Source organism: Anomalospiza imberbis, chromosome 11 (genome assembly GCF_031753505.1).
Source record: "Anomalospiza imberbis isolate Cuckoo-Finch-1a 21T00152 chromosome 11, ASM3175350v1, whole genome shotgun sequence".
In the NCBI taxonomy this organism is placed as follows: Eukaryota; Metazoa; Chordata; class Aves; order Passeriformes; family Viduidae; genus Anomalospiza; species Anomalospiza imberbis.
The window spans coordinates 22,370,153-22,395,466 of record NC_089691.1 but is presented as its reverse complement, the minus strand read 5'-3'; the positions used below and the strand labels follow the sequence as shown (position 1 = coordinate 22,395,466).

General features: G+C 52.6%; 1 protein-coding gene across 3 annotated transcripts in view; it reads right to left on the bottom strand.

Annotated features, from left to right (window-relative positions):
- Positions 1-17,608: 17,608 nt before the first annotated feature.
- GRM7 (glutamate metabotropic receptor 7) overlaps positions 17,609-25,314 on the bottom strand; it is a 217,072-nt gene continuing 209,366 nt past the window's right edge. For all 3 annotated transcript variants that reach the window (XM_068202387.1, XM_068202385.1, XM_068202386.1), the window contains one exon: positions 17,609-19,038. Coding sequence is in view for 1 of the 3 variants with exons in the window: in XM_068202386.1 (XP_068058487.1) it covers positions 18,989-19,038 (50 nt within the window). In the remaining 2 variants the exon portion in view is untranslated. The remainder of the gene's footprint in view (positions 19,039-25,314) is intronic.

Sequence of the window (25,314 nt, the reverse complement as noted above, 5' to 3'; positions counted from 1 at the left end):
AAGGAGAGATTTATCACAGCAGGAGCAGCTCGTGGTGAGGAGGCAAAGCTTGCAGGGTCTGGTGAGCAAGGGATGGAGCCCAAACGTGGGTGAGCTGCATTTGCTTTGGAAGCGCTGGAGAAAACAGATTAGGAGGTTGATTTTCCAGTGATGGAGGAAGAGTGGAAGAACAGAAAACTTTGCATTGAAGAAATACATCAGAGAAGCAGGAGGAGCTGCCATGCAATGTTTCCTTGTGGCTTCTCACAGTGGTATTACTAAAAGTATGAAAAAATAATTAATTATTGTGTGAAGGGCAAAAATTAAAGTAATTTTTCCTGTGAGGTGATATTATGCGTTGTAGATAGTCTCCAGATAAATAATTCACTCTCCGTGATTGATGCAGTTAATTTGCGCTGCGGCTCTGTCGCCTGCGGGCTGCCGCGGTTGCAGGGCCGAGGGCTGTGCTGTGTCCCTCGGAGAAGACAAAGTCCTGGCCCGTGTGTTCTGTGACTCACATTGCAAATGCCGTTCTTCACCTCTGCCTCTGCTTCCACAGCGCGCTCAGGGGCTGTGCTGAGCGTGCTCTGCCGTGCCAGGGAGATGTTTCTGCTTTTATCTTTGTGAATGACCACATTATTTATCGGGATGCGCCAAACACCAACAAGTGCTCATGCAAGCAGCGAGCAAAGGCTCCCAGCAAACAGTGTGACACTAATCTGTTGTTTGTGCTAACATACAGGGAGGAAATTACTGCTCGCCTGTCATGAAGCTCATAAAGGAAAAAAGAAAAATGCCACCGCAAAAGAATGAGCTTCAAAAGAAAGTTCCATTATCAGTTTGTTTCATGCCTTGTAGCTCCAGCTGCAAACAATCCCTTCCATAAACACCCCCTCAAGATAAATGGCAGCACAATTCGGGTGCTATCGGGGAGATAAAGCCACAAGTCGCCTGTTTGGGGGAGGGAGGATCTGCTGCTTTATTTTGTAACATCTCATCACCATCTTGGGGGAGCAAATGAATATGTATCGTCTGTTATCTTGTCATTTTGGAGCCAAACAACTTAAAATACGTTTTCTGTGAAATAACCCCGGGGATTTCAAGACCAGAATAAATTATTAGAGCAATTTGAGCTCGGAGTCTCTGCACTTGCTTGAAACATGGCAAAAGCTCTTCCTGGTTTGTGGGAGTTGCTTTTGCTTAGGAACCAAAGGGGAAAAAAAGAGGGAAAATATCCCCCAAAGCTTCCTTAGCCCAGACACCTCTGCCAAAGCAGGGAACCTGTAGGGGTGGGAGTTTCCCCAGGGAACAGGGACAGGATGAGAGGAAATGGCCTTGAGCTGTGCCAGGGGACGGGCAGGTTGGACATTTGGAAACATTTCTCCATGGAAAGGGGGCTCAGGCCTTGGCAGGGGCTGCCCATCCCTGGAGGTGTCCAGGGAATTCCTGGAGGTGGCACTCGGAGCTCTGGGCTGGGGACAGGGTGGGGTCAGGCACAGGCTGGATGTGAAGGTCTGGGAGGGCTTTCCCAGCCGGAGTGATTTTGGGATTTACACGCACAGCTGATGATGTTCAGCAAAGCTCTTGTAGGGCTGGGCCTGCAGGTTGTGGTGGTGTGGGGACACATCTGGTGGCAAATGCCCTTTCAGGTTGTGACACCGATTCTCTGTTTGATAATTGGTGCTGGGATTTCTGAAAGCTTTCTCTGGTTTCTGTTTTCCTCAGGCTGAGGAGGGCCGAGCCCTGTGCCAGCCCAGCGGCTCCCAGGCAATGGCTCTGCTCTTGGATGCAGCTCCTCCAGGGCCCTGGAACAAAGGAGGAATTGAATCCTTTAATGAACGTGTGACTTCTACCTAAACATGGACATCAGAGAGGACAAAACAAATGAAAAAAAGATGGGATTTTAGATGCTGCCATTTCCTGCTGCTGCAGCTGAGTGTGTGGGCCAACCTCCACAGAGGCCTGAGCCAGGAACTCGGGCTGTTGGAGCCAAGCACTGTGACAATCCATGCAAATCTAAGCTCTTATCCTTTTATATTGATGGAAATTAAACTTTTATTCTTGCCATGGATATGGGAGCCTGAAATTCACTTTGGGAAAAAATTCAGGGTTTTATTTTTGGCTCCACTTTCACAATTACTCAGCCCAGGGCGTTTTTATGCTGCAGCTCCATTATGTGAAAATCGTGAGTAACATTTTTCTCTCCAGGACTCTACATTTACTCTCCGAATGTTTCACTGAGAATATGACATGATTTAGACTGCAGTGCTTTTAAAAAAAACTACCCAGTTTCTAGGACCAAATTGTACCTGTGAAAGTGGCTGCAGGGAGTCAGCACTGTTGTGGTGGGATCGAGCCAAGAGATGGCTGGAACTCATTAAAGCTCTCTGCAAATTATCTCATCAAGTGCTTTCAAAGTGGGAAGTGTCTCAGCAATGCAGTGCTGAAGAATGGCTCTCTTCAAAGAGGGGATTTTTAATTATTTGGGGATCAGAATTCCCAGTGTAACCACCTGCACCCTGACATGCAGCAAGTGTGGGGTCTCGGACACCCCAGGGCACCCAGCATGGAGCAGGTGGCTCCCAGGTTTTTGTGTACTTAGGTTTTCAGATTTTGGGGCCAGGTAACCCAAATCAGATCTCAAAGCCAATGGTGTTGGTTCTGGAGGGTGTCTGGGAGGGTTGCAGTGAATCCTGGGGCAGGGGCAGGGACAGGATTGGGGCTGAAGAAGAAGTGAAATTAATTTATTCTGCAATTTCTGCTGTGTCCATGGGCTCGGCTCCCACCTGCTCCTGCTCCACATCCCTCTGTTCTCTGCATGGGTCAGTCGCTTGGCACCACCCCTGCTCCTCCCCACAGACATCTCTCACCCTCAGGGAGGAAGGACTGTGTTGAAGAATCGAGTACATTGGAAATCTTTGTTCTGAGCCTCCAGACTGAAGTGGAAATTTGTCTTGAAGTGGCAGCTATCTGAAATCAATAAAATCATCAACATCACCTGCATTTACAAAGAAAATATTTCCTTAATATTGCCTGGATTCAAAGGAAGAAGAAAGGCTGTGCAGAAGGAAAAGTCATAAAAAGCATTGCGGTGAAGCAGCACTAAATTTTAGAAAACTTTTCCAAGGTCACTAATTGAACTTCGTTACGAGATTTAAATGAGATATTGAAAATCAAACACGGCGGCCCAGTTTTAATTGCCTGTTCTGAGGTGGAGCAGAGTCTCAGAGATGTAACTTGTGGTTTTATCTGGGAAGGTCCAGCAGCCCCGGGCAGCCGGGGGCACTGCAGCGGGCACAGCTCTCACAGGTGTGTGCCCCGTGTGCCCTGCCTTCCACCCAGGCCCGTGTCCAGCACCTGTCTGGAACAAGCTCCTTGTTGGTCCTTAGATCCTGTGCCACGGTGCTGCTGAGGCCAGTCTTGCTGTAAATCCCACAGTGAGAGTCCTGAGAGGATCCCCACCCATCCCTGGGGTGCCCGAGGCCAGGCTGGCATGGGGAAGGTGTCCTGGCTGTGCTGCAGGAACGGAGAGCAGGGCGGCTCTCTGCTGCTCCTCACGGGCTCCAGGGCAGTCTTTAAGGCAGGAGGATGTGGATGTTCCAAGTGCTTGGGCTGGGTTCAGCCCGGATTTCTGTGCTTTAAGCCCATTTTGATGAGGCTGGTGGCTGGCAAGGGGTGGGGGAGCAGTCTCAGGTGCCTCTCAGCCAGTCTGTGCTGCCTGGGAATGCTCAGCCTGGCTGCTGGGCACAGGGCAGAGCTCAAACCGTGCCTCTGAGTGCTGCACTTAGGAGCATTCCTTCGTTTTTCCATTTGAAAGTTGCACAAATTACTGAATATCTGATGGAAACCAGGCCCATCCTCGCTGTGCTTCAGCAAATGGCTTTGGGGTCTCGTGGTTTCCTCTCAGGTCAGCATTTAGTGTGTATTGGAAAATAAATGCACTTAATAATATTTCGGGTATTGTGGAAGACACACCTGATAGAGGGAATGTGTAGTTCATGTGGACAAGTCTTAGTGCTACTCAGTAACAAGGAATTTTTGGTGCAGCACCAGCCCAATAATGCCCATAATGTCTCACCTAATGGACAAACAAACAGCTCTGGGGAAATTAAAATAATCCAATAATCTATTAGTGCTGCAGGTTGGGCAGGAAACGGGGCACACAGTCATGGAGAACAGGACAATGGAAAGCCAGGGGGAGTTCACTCTGTCCTTCCAGGAGCCAGGGTGGGGGCAGAGCCATTCCCAGCCACCTCGTGTCCCCAGAGGAAGCAGCAGCTTCTTCTCCTTTGCCCCAGCGCCAGCTCCTGCCCAGGGCAGTGCCCAAACCCAGCCCAGGCGCTGCAGAGGCAGGGCAGCACACCTGGGCAGGTCAGCTCTGCTTCGGGGGCACCTGCAGGGCTCCAGTGTGCTCCAGGGTGAGGGCTCCTGTGGACCCCACCTCACACCTGCTCAGGGTGAGGGCTCCTGTGAACCCCACCTCACACCTGCTCCAGGGGGCTCCTGTGGACCCCACCTCACACCTGCTCCAGGGGGCTCCTGTGAACCCCACCTCACACCTGCTCAGGGTGAGGGCTCCTGTGAACCTCACAGCTGCTCAGGGGGCTCCTGTGAACCCCACCTCACACCTGCTCAGGGTGGGGGCTCCTGTGGACCCCACCTCACACCTGCTCCAGGGTGGGGGCTCCTGTGGACCCCACCTCACACCTGCTCCAGGGTGAGGGCTCCTGTGGACCCTACCTCACACCTGCTCCAGGGTGGGGGCTCCTGTGGACCCCACCTCACACCTGCTCCAGGGTGGGGGCTCCTGTGAACCCCACCTCACACCTGCTCCAGGGTGAGGGCTCCTGTGGACCCCACCTCACACCTGCTCCAGGGTGAGGGCTCCTGTGGACCCTACCTCACACCTGCTCCAGGGTGAGGGCTCCTGTGGACCCCACCTCACACCTGCTCCAGGGTGAGGGCTCCTGTGGACCCTACCTCACACCTGCTCCAGGGTGGGGGGTCCTGTGAACCCCCCCTCACACCTGCTCCAGGGGGCTCCTGTGAACCCCACCTCACACCTGCTTCAGGGTGGGGGCTCCTGTGAACACCACCTCACACCTGCTCCAGGGGGCTCCTGTGGACCCCACCTCACAGCTGCTCAGGGTGTGGGCTCCTGTGAACCCCACCTCACACCTGCTCCAGGGTGGGGGCTCCTGTGGACCCCCCCTCACACCTGCTCAAGCTGGGGGCTCCTGTGGACCCCACCTCACACCTGCTCCAGGGTGGGGGCTCCTGTGGACCCCACCTCACACCTGCTCCAGGGGGCTCCTGTGGACCCCACCTCACACCTGCTCCAGGGTGGGGGCTCCTGTGAACCCCACCTCACACCTGCTCCAGGGGGCTCCTGTGAACCCCACCTCACACCTGCTCAGGGTGGGGGCTCCTGTGAACCCCACCTCACACCTGCTCCAGGGTGGGGGCTCCTGTGGACCCCACCTCACACCTGCTCCAGGGGGAGGGCTCCTGTGAACCCCACCTCACATCTGCTCCAGGGGGCTCCTGTGGACCCCACCTCACAGCTGCTCAGGGTGGGGGCTCCTGTGGACCCCACCTCACAGCTGCTCAGGGTGGGGGCTCCTGTGGACCCCACCTCACACCTGCTCCAGGGGGCTCCTGTGGACCCCACCTCACACCTGCTCAGGCTGGGGGCTCCTGTGAACCCCACCTCACACCTGCTCAGGCTGGGGGCTCCTGTGGACCCCACCTCACATCTGCTCAGGGTGGGGGCTCCTGTGAACCCCACCTCACACCTGCTCCAGGGGGCTCCTGTGGACCCCACCTCACACCTGCTCCAGGGGGCTCCTGTGAACCCCACCTCACACCTGCTCCAGGGTGGGGGCTCCTGTGGACCCCACCTCACACCTGCTCCAGGGTGGGGGCTCCTGTGGACCCCACCTCACACCTGCTCCAGGGGGCTCCTGTGGACCCCACCTCACACCTGCTCCAGGGGGCTCCTGTGAACCCCACCTCACACCTGCTCCAGGGGGCTCCTGTGAACCCCACCTCACACCTGCTCCAGGGTGAGGGCTCCTGTGGACCCCACCTCACACCTGCTCCAGGGGGCTCCTGTGAACCCCACCTCACACCTGCTCCAGGGTGAGGGCTCCTGTGGACCCCACCTCACACCTGCTCCAGGGTGAGGGCTCCTGTGAACCCCACCTCACACCTGCTCAGGGTGAGGGCTCCTGTGGACCCCACCTCACACCTGCTCAGGCTGGGGCTCCTGTGAACCCCACCTCACACCTGCTCAGGGTGAGGGCTCCTGTGCACCCCTGCTCCAGGGGGCTCCTGTGGACCCCACCTCACACCTGCTCCAGGGTGGGGGCTCCTGTGGACCCCACCTCACACCTGCTCAGGGTGGGGGCTCCTGTGGACCCCACCTCACACCTGCTCAGGCTGGGGGCTCCTGTGGACCCCACCTCACAGCTGCTCAGGGTGGGGGCTCCTGTGAACCCCACCTCACAGCTGCTCAGGGTGGGGGCTCCTGTGAACCCCACCTCACACCTCCTCAGGCTGGGGGCTCCTGTGGACCCCACCTCACAGCTGCAGCTCGGGCTGAGGAGCCCCTGGCACAGGAGAGCAGCCCATGGCATTGCTGAGGGCTCTGTTCTGTGTGTGCCAGGGTGGCACGAGGGACAAAACGGGAACAAACCCGCCAGGCTGCAGAGCTGGGCCTTCTCCAGGCACCTGGGGAGAGAGAGCCGAGCTGATCCATCAGCGTTCCCCGCTGCTCATCCCTTGGCTTTGCTCCCTTTGTTTGTTTTGTGGGGTTTTGTTGGCTTTTTTTTTTTTTTTGTGTTTGCTGGCTTTTTTTATTTGTTTCTTTGGCTGGTTTTTTTGGTTTGGTTTTGGTTTATTGATTTTTTTTGTAGTTTGTTGTTGGGTTGTTTTTTTTTTTTTTTGAGAATGAATTTACATTGAAGATTAAAACGCCCAGGAAGCTGCCTGAGCCATCCAAGTTCCTAGTGGGATCTGCAGTGCTTTGTAGACATAAAGAGATTGAAAACATTTATCTTCCCCCATGATTAATAATAAATCAAGTGTCTTATGATTCTTCCTTTAGGTTTTAATTTTAAGCAAGCTGTTGAAATACAATCTCTAAGCAAAAAAAGGTTCAGAGCAGGCTTTGTTTGGATTGCAAACAGAAGTTTTGTACTGTTTGGGACATAAAAAATACTACTATATAAAAATCCAGCCTCCTGCAATAACATATGGCTGCGAGCTGGCTTGGGTGAATGAGGACGATTTATGTCTGCAGTCACAGCATAAATCTGAGCAATTGTGGGAGATGAAAAACGTGCTGAGGTACACGAGGAGTGTCCCAGGCAGTGCTCCAGGGACCAGCTCTGGGAATTCCAGCGGGAGAGCCTGGCCTGGTGTCTGCTGGGACGAAGGATGCCAATAAACCTGTGTCCACACTGAAACTTTATTGCTGCAAGCTGAGGGACCCCAGGATGGCCTCAAAAAGGGGAAGGAAGTGTCTTGGTGTGGTTCAACTTGCCCCAGAAATTCTGGTTCTGAATTCCCTGGAGGAGCCCAGGGCTCAGACCTCATGGCCCCAGGGATCCATTCCCAGGGGCCTCTTCCAGGATTGCAGCCTGAGGGGAAATATCACCCTCCTCCTCCTCCCAGGAGCAGCTCTGCTCTGGGATGGGATTTCTGTGCTACAGAATGTGAGTAGGATCCCGAGAGCAGACACTTCCCCAGGGAAATGGAGAGCCCTGCCCGAGGATGGTGGTGCCTGTTCCAGCCATTCAGGACCTCTCCTCTGAACAGCCCGTGTCACTCAGCACTTTATTCACGAGGAGAAAAAAGGAGCAGCAGCAATCGTGGCACTAACAGGGAACGGGGGAGAACTGAAAATTCTGCCTTTTGCCAAGTGGGTGAGTGAGCAGAACACCAGCTCACCCAAACCAGCCCTGGCAGAGGGGCAGCTCTGGTGTGAATGGAACAATATTTCACTTCCTGGGGGAAAACAAAAATCAGGCTATTGGTCAAGATGTTTCCATGGTAACTGATATAATTTCATTTTAGCGATGGATTACACAGGAAAACTCCAGGGAGGTTTGAGATGATGGAGTTTCATCTGACAGAGCCTGGCAGGCTCTTTCTCTGAAGTTCGTAGGCAGTTGTGGTTATGTTTTCTATTTTACACAACCATTTATAACCACATATGCTTTATATTTTCTATAACCATTTTCCATACAGGAGCTGTGTGGGACAGAGCCTTGGGAAAGCCACTGGTGTGGCTGCTGGGCTCCAGCCAGGAGGGACCTGGGCTCTGTTCAGGCCCAGGGATGGGGAGGGGCTGTCAGCAGTGGAACTTGCCCATCACTTTTGTATTTGCCCTTTTCTGAGCTGGGAGCCAAGCAGCACTGAGTCAGCAGGTGACAAAATTCGAGATCTTTGTTTCCAAAAGGTGTTTCTGCTGCAGGTATAAAACACAGGCACAGGTGCAGCAGGCAGAAGAAAGCTAATTTTATTCCTCTTGAGGGGATCAATATTCCACAGCAGGGAAAGTTACGTATTCCCAAGTATCCTTTCATAAACAGCATTTCATTATGCCCATTATCATAACAGGCCTCTTTATCTCCTCTGTCAATATTTGGCTCTATCAGGCACTGTCTTATCTTGAAAGTGAAAAATCCATCATTGTGACAGAAGGGAAAAAATACACGAACACCCACCTGCTAATTCCTGTGCGAGGCTGGAGGCCCAGAAGTGTTTTGAGGAGCTGCTGCAGGTTGGCATTAATTGTGTGAATTCCCACCTCCCTTCCCTGCAGAAGGGCTCGGCAGAAGGGCGTGGGCAGGAGGAGCAGCGCTCAGCACAGGTGACAAAGTGACTCGGGGACCTGCAGCTCCTGTGGCCACGGCAGCTCCTGGAGCAGCCCTCGGGAAGCTGGGGCTGCTGGTGGGAGAGGAGCTGCTGCTCCCCAGGGATTGCCTTTCCAGAGGCTCTGGAACTCCACCTGCTGACTCAGCAAGGCTGGCAGTGCCCTCGGTAGGCTCTGAAACCCCTCTAGCTGCTCTCAGGGATAATTTTGAATATGTGCCATATTCGAATATTTGGAATAATAAGTGTCCAGCCAACTGCTGCCCTTGCTCTGAGGGGAGGTGCTGCCCTTGGCTCCGTGTCCTGGCTGGCTTTGGAGGTCCCGTGGGCCTGTGCAGCACCCGAGAGGTGAAAAATGGAATGGATTGAGAGTCTCTTCATCACCGAGCCAGGGATGGAGTTACAATAACATTTCTGCCTGGAAAGAGAGCTGTGGAGCCCCAGGCTGCCCCTGGCAGAGCCTCCTGCCTGCTGCCTGCTGGGAGGTGCAGCAGGTGATGAGGAGGGGTCTGGGCAGAGCTAACCCCTCCTGCCGAGGCTTTCTCAGTCTCCAGAGCCTTGGCCAGGCACTGTGCTGGGAAATCAGCATCTTCACAAAAACATCCCCTATCTGCCTGGTGAGGGGGGAAAGCTTTATTGTTAATTCAGCCATCTCTGGTGGGAAAAACAGCCAAGGGATTTCAGGCAGACATCGTTTCACCCTGGGAAAAACAGCTGGTGTGGTTGTGTTCCATGGTGAGGTAGGGCAGGGGCACGCACCGCAGGCTGCCGTGGGGACCAAGCCTCCAAAAGGGCACAGAACGGGTGGGACACCTGCTGCGAGAAGAGAAATAATTCCAGTGCTCAAACTCTGTGGCAGGTGTCAGGAATAAAAACATGACTTCTGCCTCACGGCAGCAGAGAGGGGACGGTGTGCATGGGGCAGTGGGAGCCCAGCCTGGCTCCAAATGCCTTTACTGGGGAAAAGAGGCTCAGCACCAGATCCCTGCCAGATTCCTGCAGGGCTGGGGCACACGCCAGTCAGCATTTCCTCCTTTCGTGGAGTTGTGAAGAAAATGGAATGGGTTCAGAGAATCATACAATACCCTGAGCTGGAAGGGACACCCATCCGAGGGCAAGGAGGGCAGACTTCGCAGCCTTCAGGCAATAGATTGAGATCCTTCTCCTGTTGGGCTGCCGGGGTTTCCTGGCGGCCCTGGCCTCAGAGCACCTGTGGCCCTGCCCTCCAACTCCTGCCCCCATCACAGCAGTGGGGTGGAAAGGGGTCGTGAAGGGGAATGAGAAAAGGGGAGGGAAAAATGGATAGAAATGGAGAAAATGACTTTTTGAACAATTCATACATGTTCGTGCATCACTCAGCAAAGGCAGCATTTTAAAAAGGTTAACACCTTGGCAGAGTTAATTGCTGTTCTTACTCTTAAATTCCAGTGTAATTTCTGATTTCTTCCTCTGTTGTTGATCTTTCAGCTAAGTAGATTTTAAATAAAACAAATATTTATGCCAGTAAAGCACACAACAGCTTCAATGTTTAAGTAAAGCAAAGCAATTGAAACTTCCTCGTGTAAATATTGAAGGAAAGCAAAACAAACAAACCCAGAAACTCACATGGCTGAAGGAAACTGCCTTAAAAACCCGAGGTTACACACAATACAGAAGTTACAGGGAAGAGGATTTAGTATAATTTTATTCTATTCTATATACGTTTTCTTTTGCTGGGCAGAATGGAGAAGGCAAGCTCCAACTCTCTGAAGAATCACACTTGGGGTAAAATGATCTAACTTTCCGAGTTGCCTCCTTGTCCGAGAGCCTTGGCAGCCTTGGGGTGCAGGACTTGAGGCGCGTTCTCCTCGTGGTGCCCCCTCCTGCAGGCAGGGATCCGTGGGGAGGGGGCTGCAGCTCTCACTGCGAACGAAGCCAGCTCTGCAGAGCTTGGAGGGCAGCAGGGAGGGGTGGGGGAGACTCCAGGAGCCGAGGGGCTGCTCCTGCACCTGGGGGATCTCAGGGATGCTCCTGGGGGATCTCAGGGCTGCTCCTGCACCTGGGGGATCTCAGGGGTGCTCTTGGGGGATCTCAGGGGTGCCCCTGCACCTGAGGGATCTCGGGGGTGCTCCTGGGGGATCTCAGGGGTGCCCCTGTACCTGGGGGATCTCAGGGGTGCCCCTGCACCTGAGGGATCTCGGGGGTGCTCCTGGGGGATCTCAGGGGTGCTCCTGTACCAGGGGGATCTCGGGGGTGCCCCTGCACCTGAGGGATCTCGGGGGTGCCCCTGCACCTGAGGGATCTCGGGGGTGCCCCTGCACCTGGGGGATCTCAGGGGCTGCTCCTGCACCTGGGGGATCTCAGGGGTGCCCCTGCACCTGGGGGGTGCCCCTGCACCTGGGGATCTCAGGGGTGCTCCTGCACCTGGGGATCTCAAGGAACACCACAAACCAGGCTGGGCATGGGGAGGGACTGTGGGAGCTGCTGTTCCAAGCAGAGAAGGACCCACGGAACCTTCTGCAGCCAGGAGACAAAGTGATGGCTCAGGTACAGATCAAAGCTGGGGAGAGGCTGGAGGGAGGGCAGCAGGGGGGGACTGCAGCCAGGGATGGTGTCCCCGAGTGTCACTGGAGGGGACAGACTGGGAGCTCAGTGCCCAGGTGTCCCTCTTGTCCCCAGTTAAGCTGTGCAGGTCCTTGCCCTCTGGGGTCTGCAGTTTGTGCCTCAGCTGAGGCTGGGCAAACGCCTTTTGGGGCTGTGTGGGAGGAAGCAGCAGCTCTGGCTGATTTCATTAGGGTGTCCTGCTTATCCCAGAGGAGAGGATAAGGCCCAGAGAAGGGGCAGGGATGGAAAATCCCAGTGGGGCATTCTGGCTGCTCGGGCTGGTGCTGCTGGGAGCCCAGAGCAGAGCAGGGACAGCAGCCAGGGGACATGAAGAGCCAGAAGCCTCGTCTCCTGTGCCATGCTCTGCTGCCTGGCCTTTAATGTCCAGCAGTCCCTGGCCCTCCTTTCTAGGCCTAGGACAGGCACTTGCCATGATTTATCTGCTCCAAAGGCACGTGGGAGAGAGCAGATACAGGATTACACCGACTGAAAAGTTAAGAGCAAGTTCACTTATCTCATGACTCAATACAGTGGGAGACAGTCATTTTTATAAATTAAAGAGCACTGGATCGAGATACATTCATCACAGATTAGCTGAGCTTCTTCCTTCAAGGGGCTCATTGGAATGTAGGTGATGTCCATTGTTGGGCGAGATGCTGTTTCAAACTTTTAACAACAAGATAAAAGCTTCTGACTGGGACAAAGAACTGCTGTCATTGCTGGATTTAATAAATCTTCTGCAGGGACAATAAGCCTGAGATAAACCCCAACAAAGCCTCTTGCTTGGGAGTTCTTTTGGCAGGTGGAAAGGAAGGACATTCTGTCATTGTGGTTTGGGACTGTGCACGTCACCGGGCTGCTGGAACCTTCCTGGGTCAGAGGAGAGCCTTTGGCATTCCCTGGGCATGGCCAGGGACTGGCTGGGGAAAAAGGGCTGTGGGTCTGCCCAGTGCCACCCTCTGGCAGCAGTCAGATGCTCAGCACCAAAAAACTGGAGGAAAGAATAAAGTTGAGATCATTCTTAAGGAAAGAAAAAAAAAAAAAGAGTATTCTTCTTGGGTGGTATAAAATAACAGAATTTGCTGAAAATAAAATTTACTGGAAATAAATGTGTGGTACAAGTAGAATTGAATCCCAGAATCATTAAGGTTGGAAAAAGGCCTCCAAGATCATCAAGTCCAACTTTCAACCATGTCCATCAGCCATATTGCAAAATGCCACATCTCATTTGTTGAACCCTTCCAGGGATGGGGTCGTCACCATTTCCCTGTTTGAGTGCTTGGCCAATTTTCAGAGAATAAATTTTTATTAATACAAAATAATTGTTAAAATGAAATGCTAATTTGATTTTAATTTATAATTTAATTATAAAATTCAATTTTTAAATGAAATCATGGCTACAATTACTGTTTATTAATAATAAATAATTGTGACTGCATCAAGGACAGCAAACAGCCAATCCTGCTCCCCCTGGAGCTCCCGGGGACAGAAATAACTCTGCAAACACAGCCATGCTCCCCTGCCCCATAACCCTTCTCTCCTCTCTCCTCAGCACATATTGAATAAAGCTCTGGTGCCTGGCAGGCTCCCAGTGGAGCAGGGAATTGAAGCTACAGCCCCGGGTGTGGGAGGTGGAAGTTCAAATCCGTTTGCTCCCAGGTGTGGGCTGAGGCTGAATAAGGACCAGAACCAAGCCCAGAGGGCTCAGCCCAGACGTCCCGGCACTCCAGGTTGGTCACCTGCATTCAGCCACCCTCAACACGCTCCAGATTTGCCTTTAGAAGTGGTTTTGGAAAGGCCTGGGACACTGAGGGCTGCTGCTGGAATCCTGACTCCACGGGAGCCAGAGGCAAAGCAGCGCTGAGCTGGATGGAAGCAGCACCTCACCCCTCAGCTCTTATTAATCTATTAGAAATGATATTAATTATGCCACTAGCACAAAAAGCAATTATCAAAATATTTTGCTAAACATCTTAAAAAATGTTATTTACCAAAAACCACTCAACTGTATCAAAGCCTTGACAAAAAGCTCTCCCAGAAATTAATAAATATGTTTGATTAGCACTTTCATGGATGTACAGATTCTGCATATGGGAGCATTAAAGTGCATTTAATTATATATAAAGGCAATTAATGTCACAAATTAAGACTAAGCTCTGACTCTGGCTAAATAATTGTCATTATCTATCATACAACATGCCCAGAAAGCTTAACTCTGCAATGATTTTAATGAACAATAAACTTGGCATTTACATACCAAAACAATTTGGTGTAATTCATTCTCAATAATAAACGGCAACAAAAAAAATCACTCCCATTCTTGGGGAGTTTTCCTTTCACGATCACATGGGCCTTTTCCACAGCACATTCATCAGGATGGGAAGGGAACATTTCCTGTCTGCAGCTGGGTCCTACAGCACAGCCCGAGGACAAGGGGATGCTCCAGCCCCCAGCACCCCAGGAGTCATCCCTGTCACCTGGGGCGGATCTCCAGAGCAGGACAGCTCTCCATGGAGGTGTCCATACCACCCCAGGAATCATCCCTGGCACCTGGGGCGGATCTCCAGAGCAGGACAGCTCTCCATGGAGGTGTCCATACCACCCCAGGAGTCATCCCTGTCACCTGGGGTGGATCTCCAGAGCAGGACAGCTCTCCATGGAGGTGTCCATACCACCCCAGGAGTCATTCCCATCACCTGGGGCGGATATCCAGAGCAGGACAGCTCTCCATGGAGGTGTCCATACCACCCCAGGAGTCATTCCCATCACCTGGGGCGGATCTCCAGAGCAGGACAGCTCTCCATGGAGGTGTCCATACCACCCCAGGAGTCATTCCCATCACCTGGGGCGGATATCCAGAGCAGGACAGCTCTCCATGGAGGTGTCCATACCACCCCAGGAGTCATTCCCATCACCTGGGGCGGATCTCCAGAGCAGGACAGCTCTCCATGGAGCTGCAGGGGGTGGGCACCTCCCAGCCCTGCCAGGCAGTGCCATCCCTGCTCTGCACAGCCCAGGGCATAAATTGTGCAGCCTTGAGGCAAAGACACTTTGCACTTGCACAGGCCCCCGGTGTGAAAACACCCCTGACAGGGACGAACCAGCACAGAAACTCTGCAGGGCCCAAACCAGCACAAACTCCAGGGCTCAGGGACCAAAGCAGCAGAGAAACACAGAAACTCTGCAGGCACCAAACCAGTATGGTGACACCAGTGTGTACTCAGTGGGGAATGAGATGAAGCTGTTATGGAAACAATGGTAACACTGCACTGATGCTAAGTGCAGCCAATTGTAAAATAAAATACTCTAAATGGAGTTAAAGGCTCGTGGTTCTGTGTTTGAAAAGGAGCTGTGTGGGTGTAATAGTGTGGTGCAGTTTGGGAAATAAAAATAAAAATTGATCCACGGTGCAGAGTGCAACATCTTCACCTTGTGTCAGCTCTTGGACCAGAGCCTTGCTGGGCTCAGACTTGCTTTAGAGTCTAATGCATAGAAATTGGGGTGGAGGTGATAAAACAATTCCTAATGCATTCATATTATTAAATATTAAAATATATATGTATTTTACTACAACCTGCATGGATATGTGGTGATTATCAGTTCTGCTTGTGTGTGATGTATCAGGATGCTCTGCCTGGAATGGGGTAAAACAGCTCCAAAAAAGCCCTGTCTGCAAAGCTGGCAGTGCTGGATCGGGGGTCACGCTGCTTGTGGGGTGAATAATGCTGAAACCAGCCTGACTCATCGGTCCCAAAGTTAAATATCCCGAGCGGGAGTGAAGATGTGCCAGAGCTGCTGAAGTACCCAAGAAAGGCACAAACAAGGGCCACTACTGATCCAAAGTGATACAGCTGCGGAGCTGGCACAGCCTGGCCACACCTGACAGTGCAGCCTCGTCCTGCACCAGCCCAGTCCCACTCTGGGTGGCAGGGACTCCGAAGGACCCTCTGGAGAGCGTGTGGAGATTCCTGCCTGGAGGGATCCGAAGGACCCTCTGGAGAGCGTGTGGAGATTCCTGCCTGGAGGGATCCGAAGGACCCTCTGGAGAGCGTGTGGAGATTCCTGCCCGGAGGGATCCGAAGGACCCTCTGGACAGCGTGTGGAGATTCCTGCCCGGAGGGATCCGAAGGACCCTCTGGAGAGCGTGTGGAGATTCCTGCCCGGAGGGACCCGAAGGACCCTCTGGAGAGCGTGTGGAGATTCCTGCCTGGAGGGATCCGAAGGACCCTCTGGAGAGCGTGTGGAGATTCCTGCCTGGAGGGATCCGAAGGACCCTCTGGAGAGCGTGTGGAGATTCCTGCCTGGAGGGATCCGAAGGACTTTTTGGAGAGCGTGTGGAGATTCCTGCCTGGAGGGATCCGAAGGACCCTCTGGAGAGCATGTGGAGATTCCTGCCTGGAGGGATCCGAAGGACCCTCTGGAGAGCGTGTGGAGATTCCTGCCTGGAGGGATCCGAAGGACCCTCTGGAGAACATGTGGAGATTCCTGCCTGGAGGGATCCGAAGGACCCTCTGGAGAGCATGTGGAGATTCCTGCCTGGAGGGATCCAAAGGACTCTCTGGAGAGCGTGTGGAGATTCCTGCCTGGAGCCAGGATGCTGATCAAGGTCACCCCTCGAGGCTGCGCTGGAGATCTGCCCACAGTCATTGGTCTGGGTGAGTAACATCAACCTCTACTGAATAATTTGTGTTGCTTTCCTATTGCTTAAAAAGAGTGCACTTTGCTGTAGTAGTGCTTTGAGTAAAGAATTCTGATTAAGATCTTTTTGTCTAATCATTATCCTAATAAATCATTTACTTTTACAGAAATGTATCTGGTCTGCCACCCTTAATCCTGCAAAAAAGGCTGTGTTAGAGTCTGTAACGCCTGTACAATCTGTTAGACACAAAGGCCTGGCAAAGCTGGGGTCTGAGCCTGGATCCAGCTGCATCCCAGCTCCTCTCTGAGGAGTTTAGGAAGCTGGGGGCTCCTTTCTGCCCCTCGTGATTGAATGGGAGTGTTTCCCTAAAAACTGGGGGCTTTTCCTGGGGCTCCCAATCTGCCCAGGACACGTGTATGTAACACAGAGTGCTCGTGTGTGTCAATGTACACACAAAAAGAGATTTATGGATATGGAGGCACAGCTTCGAGAGAGCCATTAACGCACCCTGGGTCCCTCACTCCCCATCACCTCCTCTCAGCAGCATCATTCCCTCTTCCCACCTCAGTCCCCCCTTCACAAAATAAAGTGACAAACAAACCAACAAACCATTTTTTCCCATTCAGAAAAAAAAATGAGAGTCTTTGAGCGAGAAACATTTGTTTGATGGTAACCTACTTACTGAGCCCAATGTTGGCTCTGTCCCTGTGTTTATGGGAAAAGGAAAATGCTGCAGCATCTCTGCCTTCATTATTAGCTGTCTGGTAATTAGTTTGTTGCTAACAAAGCCTTTACCTGGGTGGAGTTCCACCTGGAATCAGCTGCAGTCCGTTCCGAGGTGCAGAACGTTCCCCCCAAGCCGTGGCCATGCAGAGCAGGCAGGCTGTGACACCCAGCTCTTCATCTCCACGCGCCCTGTCGCAGCTGTCACAGCTTCTCCTGACGCTGATTAACTTCATCAGGATAATTGATCGAGTTGTCTGCAGAAAATGGGAGGCTAAATGCCTTCCCCAGGCTCCATCGGAGCAGCTGAGCCGTGGTTGCCATGCCGAAGGTGCTGCAGGTGCTGTGCTGCAAAGGGAATGAGTTTCCTCTCATCTCTTGCCTCAACTTTTCCCTTTTCCTGCCCCAGCTCACCCAACCTGTGCCTGGCAGATTGACTCTGATTAATTGCTCACTTAATTACCTTCTGGTGTGCTGTTGAACGTAGTGTCCTTCAAAGGCATGGGGAGCCTCAGCAGCTGACAGCAGCTTTGGAGGCATCAGGCACTGACAGGAGCTTGGCACTGTGGGACTCCAGCTTGGCTTTTGGGGTTGTCACAGACCTCTGGAAGTCCCTTCCAAGCACTTCTCCCCCTGCAATCAGCTGCCAGCTCCCCCAGGACTTTCTCCAGTCCTGCTCCTTGTGCACAAGCCCCTCAGTGCTGGGTTTTTGGATGTCTGACAATGTCATGAAATAAATGTTAAGTCACAAGGGGGAAGGGGGAGGGAACAACTAAAAAAATATATTTATTGGAGTAAATAAAAAAAAGTTAACCAAAATCCTTTATTGATACATTCTTGGATAATATCACAGGATCGAGAGAATGGAAAGGGAGGGAGGAGGTTGCGGCAAAGATTGGTTTCACTAAATTGGCACATAAGCAGCAAGATTAACGAAATTACTTATTACAAACAGTAGAAAACATACATGCTTCTGTAAGTCCTTATCACACTGGTCAATCATGGTGGGGCATCAACAAAGAAAAACCTCAAGACATGTAAAAGCCATATTCTTTCCTCCAAATATCCTAAGAATCATTGAAATTATTGCAAAATAGTCATATACCTTAAAGAAAAGAAAAAAATAGAACACAAATACAAATATCAAACATAAATTATTAACATGTACCATAAAATACATTACTGGCATGCATTCCAAAGATCAAGACCTCGACTAAAACTCAGCAAAAATCTTTCCTGCTTCCTCTGCAGCCCACTGGAGGTGTGAAGGGGGGGACAAACTTCGCCAGCACAGTTTTTGGTCTTTAAATTCTTTTTTTGTATGTTTGTTTAGTTAAAAAAAATAAGGTATATGGATTGCAGTGATACAAGAATAATAATACAAGTCATGTACACAGGTCTCAGATCCTCGGTTGTCGGTTGGTTTGAGAGGTGCCAAGAGCACAGGGCCTCAATGAAACTGTGCATCCAAAAAACAAACAGTGACCTCAGAACAACATGGATGGCAATATGCAAAAATCCTCACAAACTGTACAGAGAGTTCAAAAACTTGCAGTCTGGAAGTACATAGAAAGACAGAATTAGCCCCTTAGAGTCCAGAGCAGCCGAGCGCAGCCGGCCCAGGGAGCCGCTCCTGAGGCGCGGCCATGGCGGCCCCAAGGCTGGAGCAGCCCCAAGGACACGGCGGCCCCAAGGACACGGCGGTCCCAAGGCTGGAGAGGTCCCAAGGACACGGCGGCCCCAAGGACACGGCGGTCCCAAGGCTGGAGAGGCCCCAAGGACACGGCGGTCCCAAGGCCGGAGAGGCCCCAAGGCCATGGCAGCCCCAAGGCCATGGCAACCCCAAGGCCACGGTGGTCCCAAAGCTGGAGAGGCCCCAAGGCTGGAGAGGCTCCAAGGCCATGGCGGCCCTGAAGCCACGGCAGTCCCAAGGCCGGAGCAGCCCCAAGGCCATGGTGGTCCCAAGGCTGGAGAGGCCCCGAGGCCACGGTGGCTCCAAGGCCATGGCGGCCCTGAGGCCACGGCCAGGCCAGCGCCGTGCGGAGCCAGCAGCGATGGAGGAGATCCCAGGAGCGGCCTGGAGCCGGGCTCCTCTCGCCTCCCCCGTGCCCGGTCCCCGGGGCCCCGTGCGGGGAGCTCAGCGAGGCGGGTGGGCTCGTGCCCCGCGCCCCACGGCAGCTGGGCCTAGATCACCAGGTTGTTGTAGCTCACGTACTTCTTTTTTGCAGCAGGGCCTGCAAGAGAAGCAGACAGGGGTCAGAGCCCGCGGCTGAGCGCTTGGTGGGGCTGGGACTGCCCCGGGGGCACCAGGAATGGGGACACACCAGGAACGGGGATGTACTGGGAATAGGGACACACCAGGAACAGGGACACACCAGGAACGGGGACACACCAGGAATGGGGACGTGCTGGGAATAGGGATGTGCTGGGAATGGGGACGTGCCTAGAATGGGGACACACCAGGAATGGGGACACACCAGGAATGGGAACACACCAGGAATGGGGACATGCTGGGAATGGGGACGTGCTGGGAATGGAGACGTGCCCAGAATGGGGACATGCTGGTGGCTCCTAACCCCCCGCTCCAACCCGCAGAACTCCGGGCAGGTGGCTCCCAGGCCAGCCCGAGATCCAGCTCCAGCTCCAGCTCTGGCTATAAACAGAATTAGCACGGATTGATTTTGTCAGGCTCTTGCAGTCTGGGTGACTGCGCTGCTGAGGCACCACAACCAGATCCTATTAAGATTTCTTTTTTACAAAAACAGTGACATTTCCTCCAACTGCTTAAATCTCCTGGGCTAAACTTGACTTTTCTCATGGATAAAGTGATTCTTATTCAAGTTTTATGACTTCTGAGAATTTTTCAATATGGGGATGAAGGTGCCAGCTTTCCTAATTATGACCTTCAAATCCAATCTGTTTGCAAACAGAAGGAAATCAAACCAGTCAGAACTTTATGAGCACTGCTACACAGTCCTGTCAGGAAAAACTGCAAATATTTGCAGCTGAACACAAAGCAAAATGTTCTGCAGTACTCTGGCAACATTGACAGATCCAGGACACAGAATTGTGGAACACCCTGAGCTGGAAGGGACCCACCAGGATCCCCCAGCCCAGCCCCTGTTCCTGCCCAGACACCCCAAATCCCACCCGGGCCATCCCTGGAGCGCTGTCCAAAGGCTCCTGGAGCTCTGGGGCTGTGCCCATTCCTGGGGAGCCTGGGCAGTGCCCAGCACCCTCTGTGGGAAGGACCTTTCTGTGATACCCAACCTAAACTCCACAGAGACCAAAAGAAGAGCCTGGATTTCCAGTTATCCCAGTTTGCTAAACCACTGAAGTCTAAATCCCACAGTCTTTGGGAGAATTTGGCATAACTTAAGCAGTTTGCTGAGTATTTCCAGCCTGCTCAGCTGGGGCAGACTCCACTCACACTTTGGATGATGTTTTAATGTAGTGTGTTTCATTTTAAAACCTTCTCAGGAAGATTTAAGAGATGCTGTGGAAGGAGAGGTGAGAACAACAATTGGATTTGTTCTGCAAATGTGCTTTTCAAACTTCATTGGGTTTGGGCCTCCTGGGGCTCCTCTCAGCCCCTCTGCAAAACCAGATCCAAACAGGACATGGATTCCACAGGGCTCTGTGTGTCTCCCCTGCATCCCCGCCAGCCCCTGAACATCCTCTGCATCTCTGCCAGCCCCCCAAGCACCCCCGAGCCCTCAGAGACCAGACACAGTTCCCTCTGCTCCCCACCCAGGCTGCGGTGTCCCCCTGGGGTGTCACCCAGGCAGCAGTGTCACCACAGACACCAGGACTGGCTTTTCAGAAACACTGGCTCTGCCGTGCCCCAGCAATTCAGACTGTTCTGAGTACAGTGCAGCCCAGTATCAGTATTTCCCGTGGTGTTCACTGGCTCACTGACAAAGATAAAGAAAGGATTTTAGTCCCTGCTATTTGCAAGATGGACATGCAGGAACCTCACGTGTAGCTGCAGCCCTTTGCAATATTATCCTGAAAGCCTCATTCAGCTCTTTCCTCGTGCCCCAGACAGGAGTCAGTGCTGTCTGTTCAATCAAGGACTGATCCCACAAAGGGCTGATCATCTTCAGCTCCCATTAACTTCTCTTGCACACGAAGGTGTCCAGCATCTGCCAGGATAAAACTCATTATCCTTCAAGGCTACACTACAAATATCCAATAAACTGGGGAACGCTGTTAAATGCCGAAGAAGGGTAAAATGAGCCTGAGAAAAAAATGTCATCACGGAACAGGTTGCACAGTAATTCCATGTATTATTTTGTGATGTACTTCAGCTTTACCCATTACATGCTCCAATTTCAAGGAGCAGCAGCGTTTCTATGACAGATTTAGATGCTCCCACTGTGAGTTCAGGTCATGCCACCCCCTCCAGTGCCCCCCGGGTATTACTGGGGCTCCCAGCAAAACCAGTCATTCCGCTGACGAGTTTTCTCACCAGTTCCGCCCCAGTACTCCTTTCTCACTTCCAACACAACAAGGAGCCACTGGTGCCAAAGGCATGGAGCCAAGGAATGCTGTGGATACCTGGATGGGCTCTGAGACAGCAACACTGTCCTTGGCACGGCCCTGCCTCACCAGGATAATGGACTTGACAAAAGCATCATCCATAATTCAGATAAAAGGATCAATAAAAGATGTGGGGTTATTTTCAGAGAGGAAAGACAATCTTCCTTGTTTAAAGGCTGTTAGGCCAGTGGGGATCATGTCCCTGATGGCTCTGCTGCATTTCCCCACTCTGCTCCTGCACTAATCAGCAATCTGCAGCTCTGTGCAACTTCCAGACACATTCCAGGCTTGGACAGTTCAGGAGAGAGACAGTCTGCCTCGATAATGAATCTCTCCTGAGTCACAGCTCATCATTATCATCGGCAATTAGCACCAGGTATGGATTTGATTTTCCTCAAAGAAATTAATTTACATGAAAATGGGGGACGCTAATGAAACATCAGCGTTGCCATGCTTTAATCCAGCAGACACAGCACTCCCCGCTCCTCACACGGCGCGCAGATACAGATCTCACCGCCGCTGAAGGGTGACGGCTCCCGACAGCGAGCACAGATCGGCCTCTTGCAAACATATACACCTTAATTAACACACGCGTAATTGTGTCAGCCTCGGCTGGCCACTGGTTTAGCTGTGCTGGCAGCGAGCGAGGAGCAGCATCCGCGGGGCTGGGACATCCCCTGGGAATTCCCCGGGAATCGCGCACCCGCGGCACCAGCGGGGCTCGCCCTTGGTTTTAGGTCCCAAATGCGGTGTGGGAAGGAAATATCCCTGCCTGTTTGCAAATAAAGCTGCTCCGGAGGCATTTGCACCTTGGGAAAAAAAGGAGACCTTTCAAAAGAGCCTTAAGCGCCTCCAAAGAGGTTTCCTGTCACGGTTAGAGACGAGCGCCCTTTTCTGCTAATTTTCCGCTAATTAGTGGCGAAGAGTGACAATGGCAAAAGAAGGAAGGAGGAGGAGGAGGGGCAGCTGCGGGACACGGCCAGGACCTGTGCACAGGCTGCAGCCCAGGCACAGGTAACCCCACAGAGGCACAGAACCACCGGCGCTGGAAAAGGCTCCGAGGTCAGCGAGTCCAGCCTTCAGCCGACACCGCCAGAGCCGCCACTCCTGGCACTGAGGCCACCTCGGCTGGTTTTTGGAACACCCCCAGGGACGGGCCCTCCACGGCCTCCCTGGGAGCCTGACCTCTTCCAGGGAAGAGATGTTTCCCGATTCCCGAGCTGAATCCCCCCGGCGCAGCCCGAGGCAGGTGCCCTTGCCGTATCGCGGCTGCCTGGCAGAAGAGCCCTTGCAATCACCCCCGTCAAGGCACCCACAGCCTGCAGCAGCACCACCCCAACCGGGACAACCCCTGCAGCTGCACGTGAGACCAAACAATGCTCCTCAGAGCACAAGAATTCATCCCTTTCCAGCACTGGGGGCACGGAGAGCCTGCACCCACCCCCTTCCAGAAGTGGGGAACAGGAGGGGGAACAGCTGCATCTCTGCGCCAGTAACGCATCAAAAACAAATACACAGAAGCAAAAATCCTCTTTGGACTTATGAGTTTCATCACTTGACTGGTTTTCATTATCTCGGGCACAGGTCACAAAGAAAGGAGCTCCCACAGCACCCCAGAGCAAGGCAGAGCTGTCAATACTGACTCAGGGCGAGATGTAATCACTTGCACTTCAATTTTATGCGCATTTGTAACCTCTTCCATGCTTAAAGAGCAAAGATTTACAGTGCAAGAAATGAATTTTATTGCAGCCCCCAGGCATCTCAAGCTATCAAACACATGAAACATCATCTCAGTATTCCCAGCTCCGAGCAGGGATGGACATGGGGACGGCTTCAAGCCTGGAACTCCTGCTCTGATTCCCTCTGCAGTCACTGGGGCAGACAATTCTCAGCTCCTCTCTTTCATTTCCTTAATTCTGGCTTAGCAACCCATATCATTTGTGCCAGGCAGAGCAGAGGCTGATTATTAAATCCTACTTCTAGTCCATCTAAAAGCAAAATGGAGCTCCGTGGCTTTTCCTCGATGTCTGCCAGAAAGACAGAGCTATCCCCATGCTCCGCTGCCTTTAAATTGGGGAATTTAGATGAGAGCGAGATGAAAGCAACAGGCCTAAATGATTCTACATGCCTGCCCAAACCCCAACAAATGGAATGAAGCTTGGAGAAAATAATTTTAAATTTGGTATCTAAATGTAAATGGATTGTTCTTTCACATTTTGACATCTCTCTTGCTGTGCTGCCACAGTGTTCTGGCACCTTATCAGGTCTCTCAGTGGCTGCACTGTACCAAGCCATTTCACTGCCTGGGATGCTGGGTCCCTCCAGCCTAGCCCTGTGGCTTTGATGCACAGGAGCAATGGAATGTCTTGTTTGAATAATAGAATAAAAGTAAACTAAATAACAAATATAACATTAGGAGAAGTGTGAGCCTCCCTTAATTGCTTTGCAGCCTTCTCCTATAAATCCTGTCTTCAGCTGTGAGGCTCCCCTGCCACTCCTGGTGCAGCAGCACAGCCAGGAACAGCAGTGGCATTATGGGTGTGGGAGATGATCCCAGAAAGCAGCAGGCAGGGCAGGGGGCGAAAAACATTCCTGCTGTTTCCTGATTTCAGATTTTCTGGGACACAACCGCTCAGGTGGCAGCTGGTGATGAGCTGGACAGGGTCATGTGCCAGCCACAGGACAGGCTCAGGTGTCACAATGCTTCAGAGGGTCACTGAATTGTTGGAAAAGTCCTCCAACACCATCGAGTCCAACCCTTCCCAGCAGTGCCAAGGCCACCACTGCCCCACGTCCCCAAGTGCCACATCCACAGGGCTTTGAAATCCTCCCAGGGATGGGGACTCCACCCCTGCCCCGGGCAGCTGTGCCAGGCCTGGACAGCCCTTTCAGGGAAGAAATTTTCCCAATGCCCAACCTAAACCTTCCCTTGTGCAGCTTGAGGCCATTTTGTCTTGCATGTGACAAAGGCTCTCTGACCATCCCTACACCCCTTCTGATGGCCATGCCCTTTGGGCTCTCCAGCAGGAAAACTGGGTGCACTGTCCTTAGGAACCATGGAAAACCCCAAAGCTGGCTGAGACTGTCAGGGGAGCTCCAGGAGCAGACAGCCAGAGCACCCTGCTCCACACAGCCTGGAGAGCCTGGCTCACCTCGGGGTGCTCAGAGTGCAATTAATAATGAAACCGTTACCTCAGCTCATTAGAATAGTGATGTTTATGCACGTGCATGCAAATGCCATGCTCAGAGCAGGGCTGGGCAGATGCTGCAGGTGTATTTCCATCCGAGGAGCCCTCTCATTTCACACAGATTCCACTCCTAAATTCCTCATATTCTATCCAGGGCTGCGTTTTACCTTTAGGGCTCCCGTATTATTGTCCCTTTCAGCCACGGCTATTTCCCCTGCCTGTCACAGAGCCCCTGAGCTCACCCAGCCTGCAGAGCACAGACAGTGAGTGACAGCACCCTCGAAGTGAGCCCTGAGCTCAGGGGACTGCCAGAACCCCGCACAGAGCAGTGGGGACAAGCAACAATTACAGATATTCAATATCCCGGGCTCCTTTAGTGAGCAGTGCTTTGAAGTTCCCAGAAGGATTTAAGGGAAAGGAAGAGCCCGACCTCGCAGTTCCCCAGGGCTCGAGGGGGGTTGAGGAAGGCTTTTCTTTCAAAAGTCTGCTTTAGCTTCGAAAGCTTTCAGGCAGCAGCAGCTCTCGGGTGTGTGTTTTTAATTCCTCAGGCTTGGTTACAATGCTCTTTCTGTGGGAGCTGGGAATGCATCCGAGAGGAAGAGTAATAAAAGCAGCTCTTGGATAAGATAATGGCATAATAATAGCATCAATTCAGGTCAAAGTAGCAATGATCTGACCCTCTTAGAGCTTAAGACAGCATGGGAGGGTTTGAGTACACAGAGCTAGTGTTTGCTTTGGTGTCCTGCAAATGTGCTGGACTGAGCCCAACCTGCTGGTGAA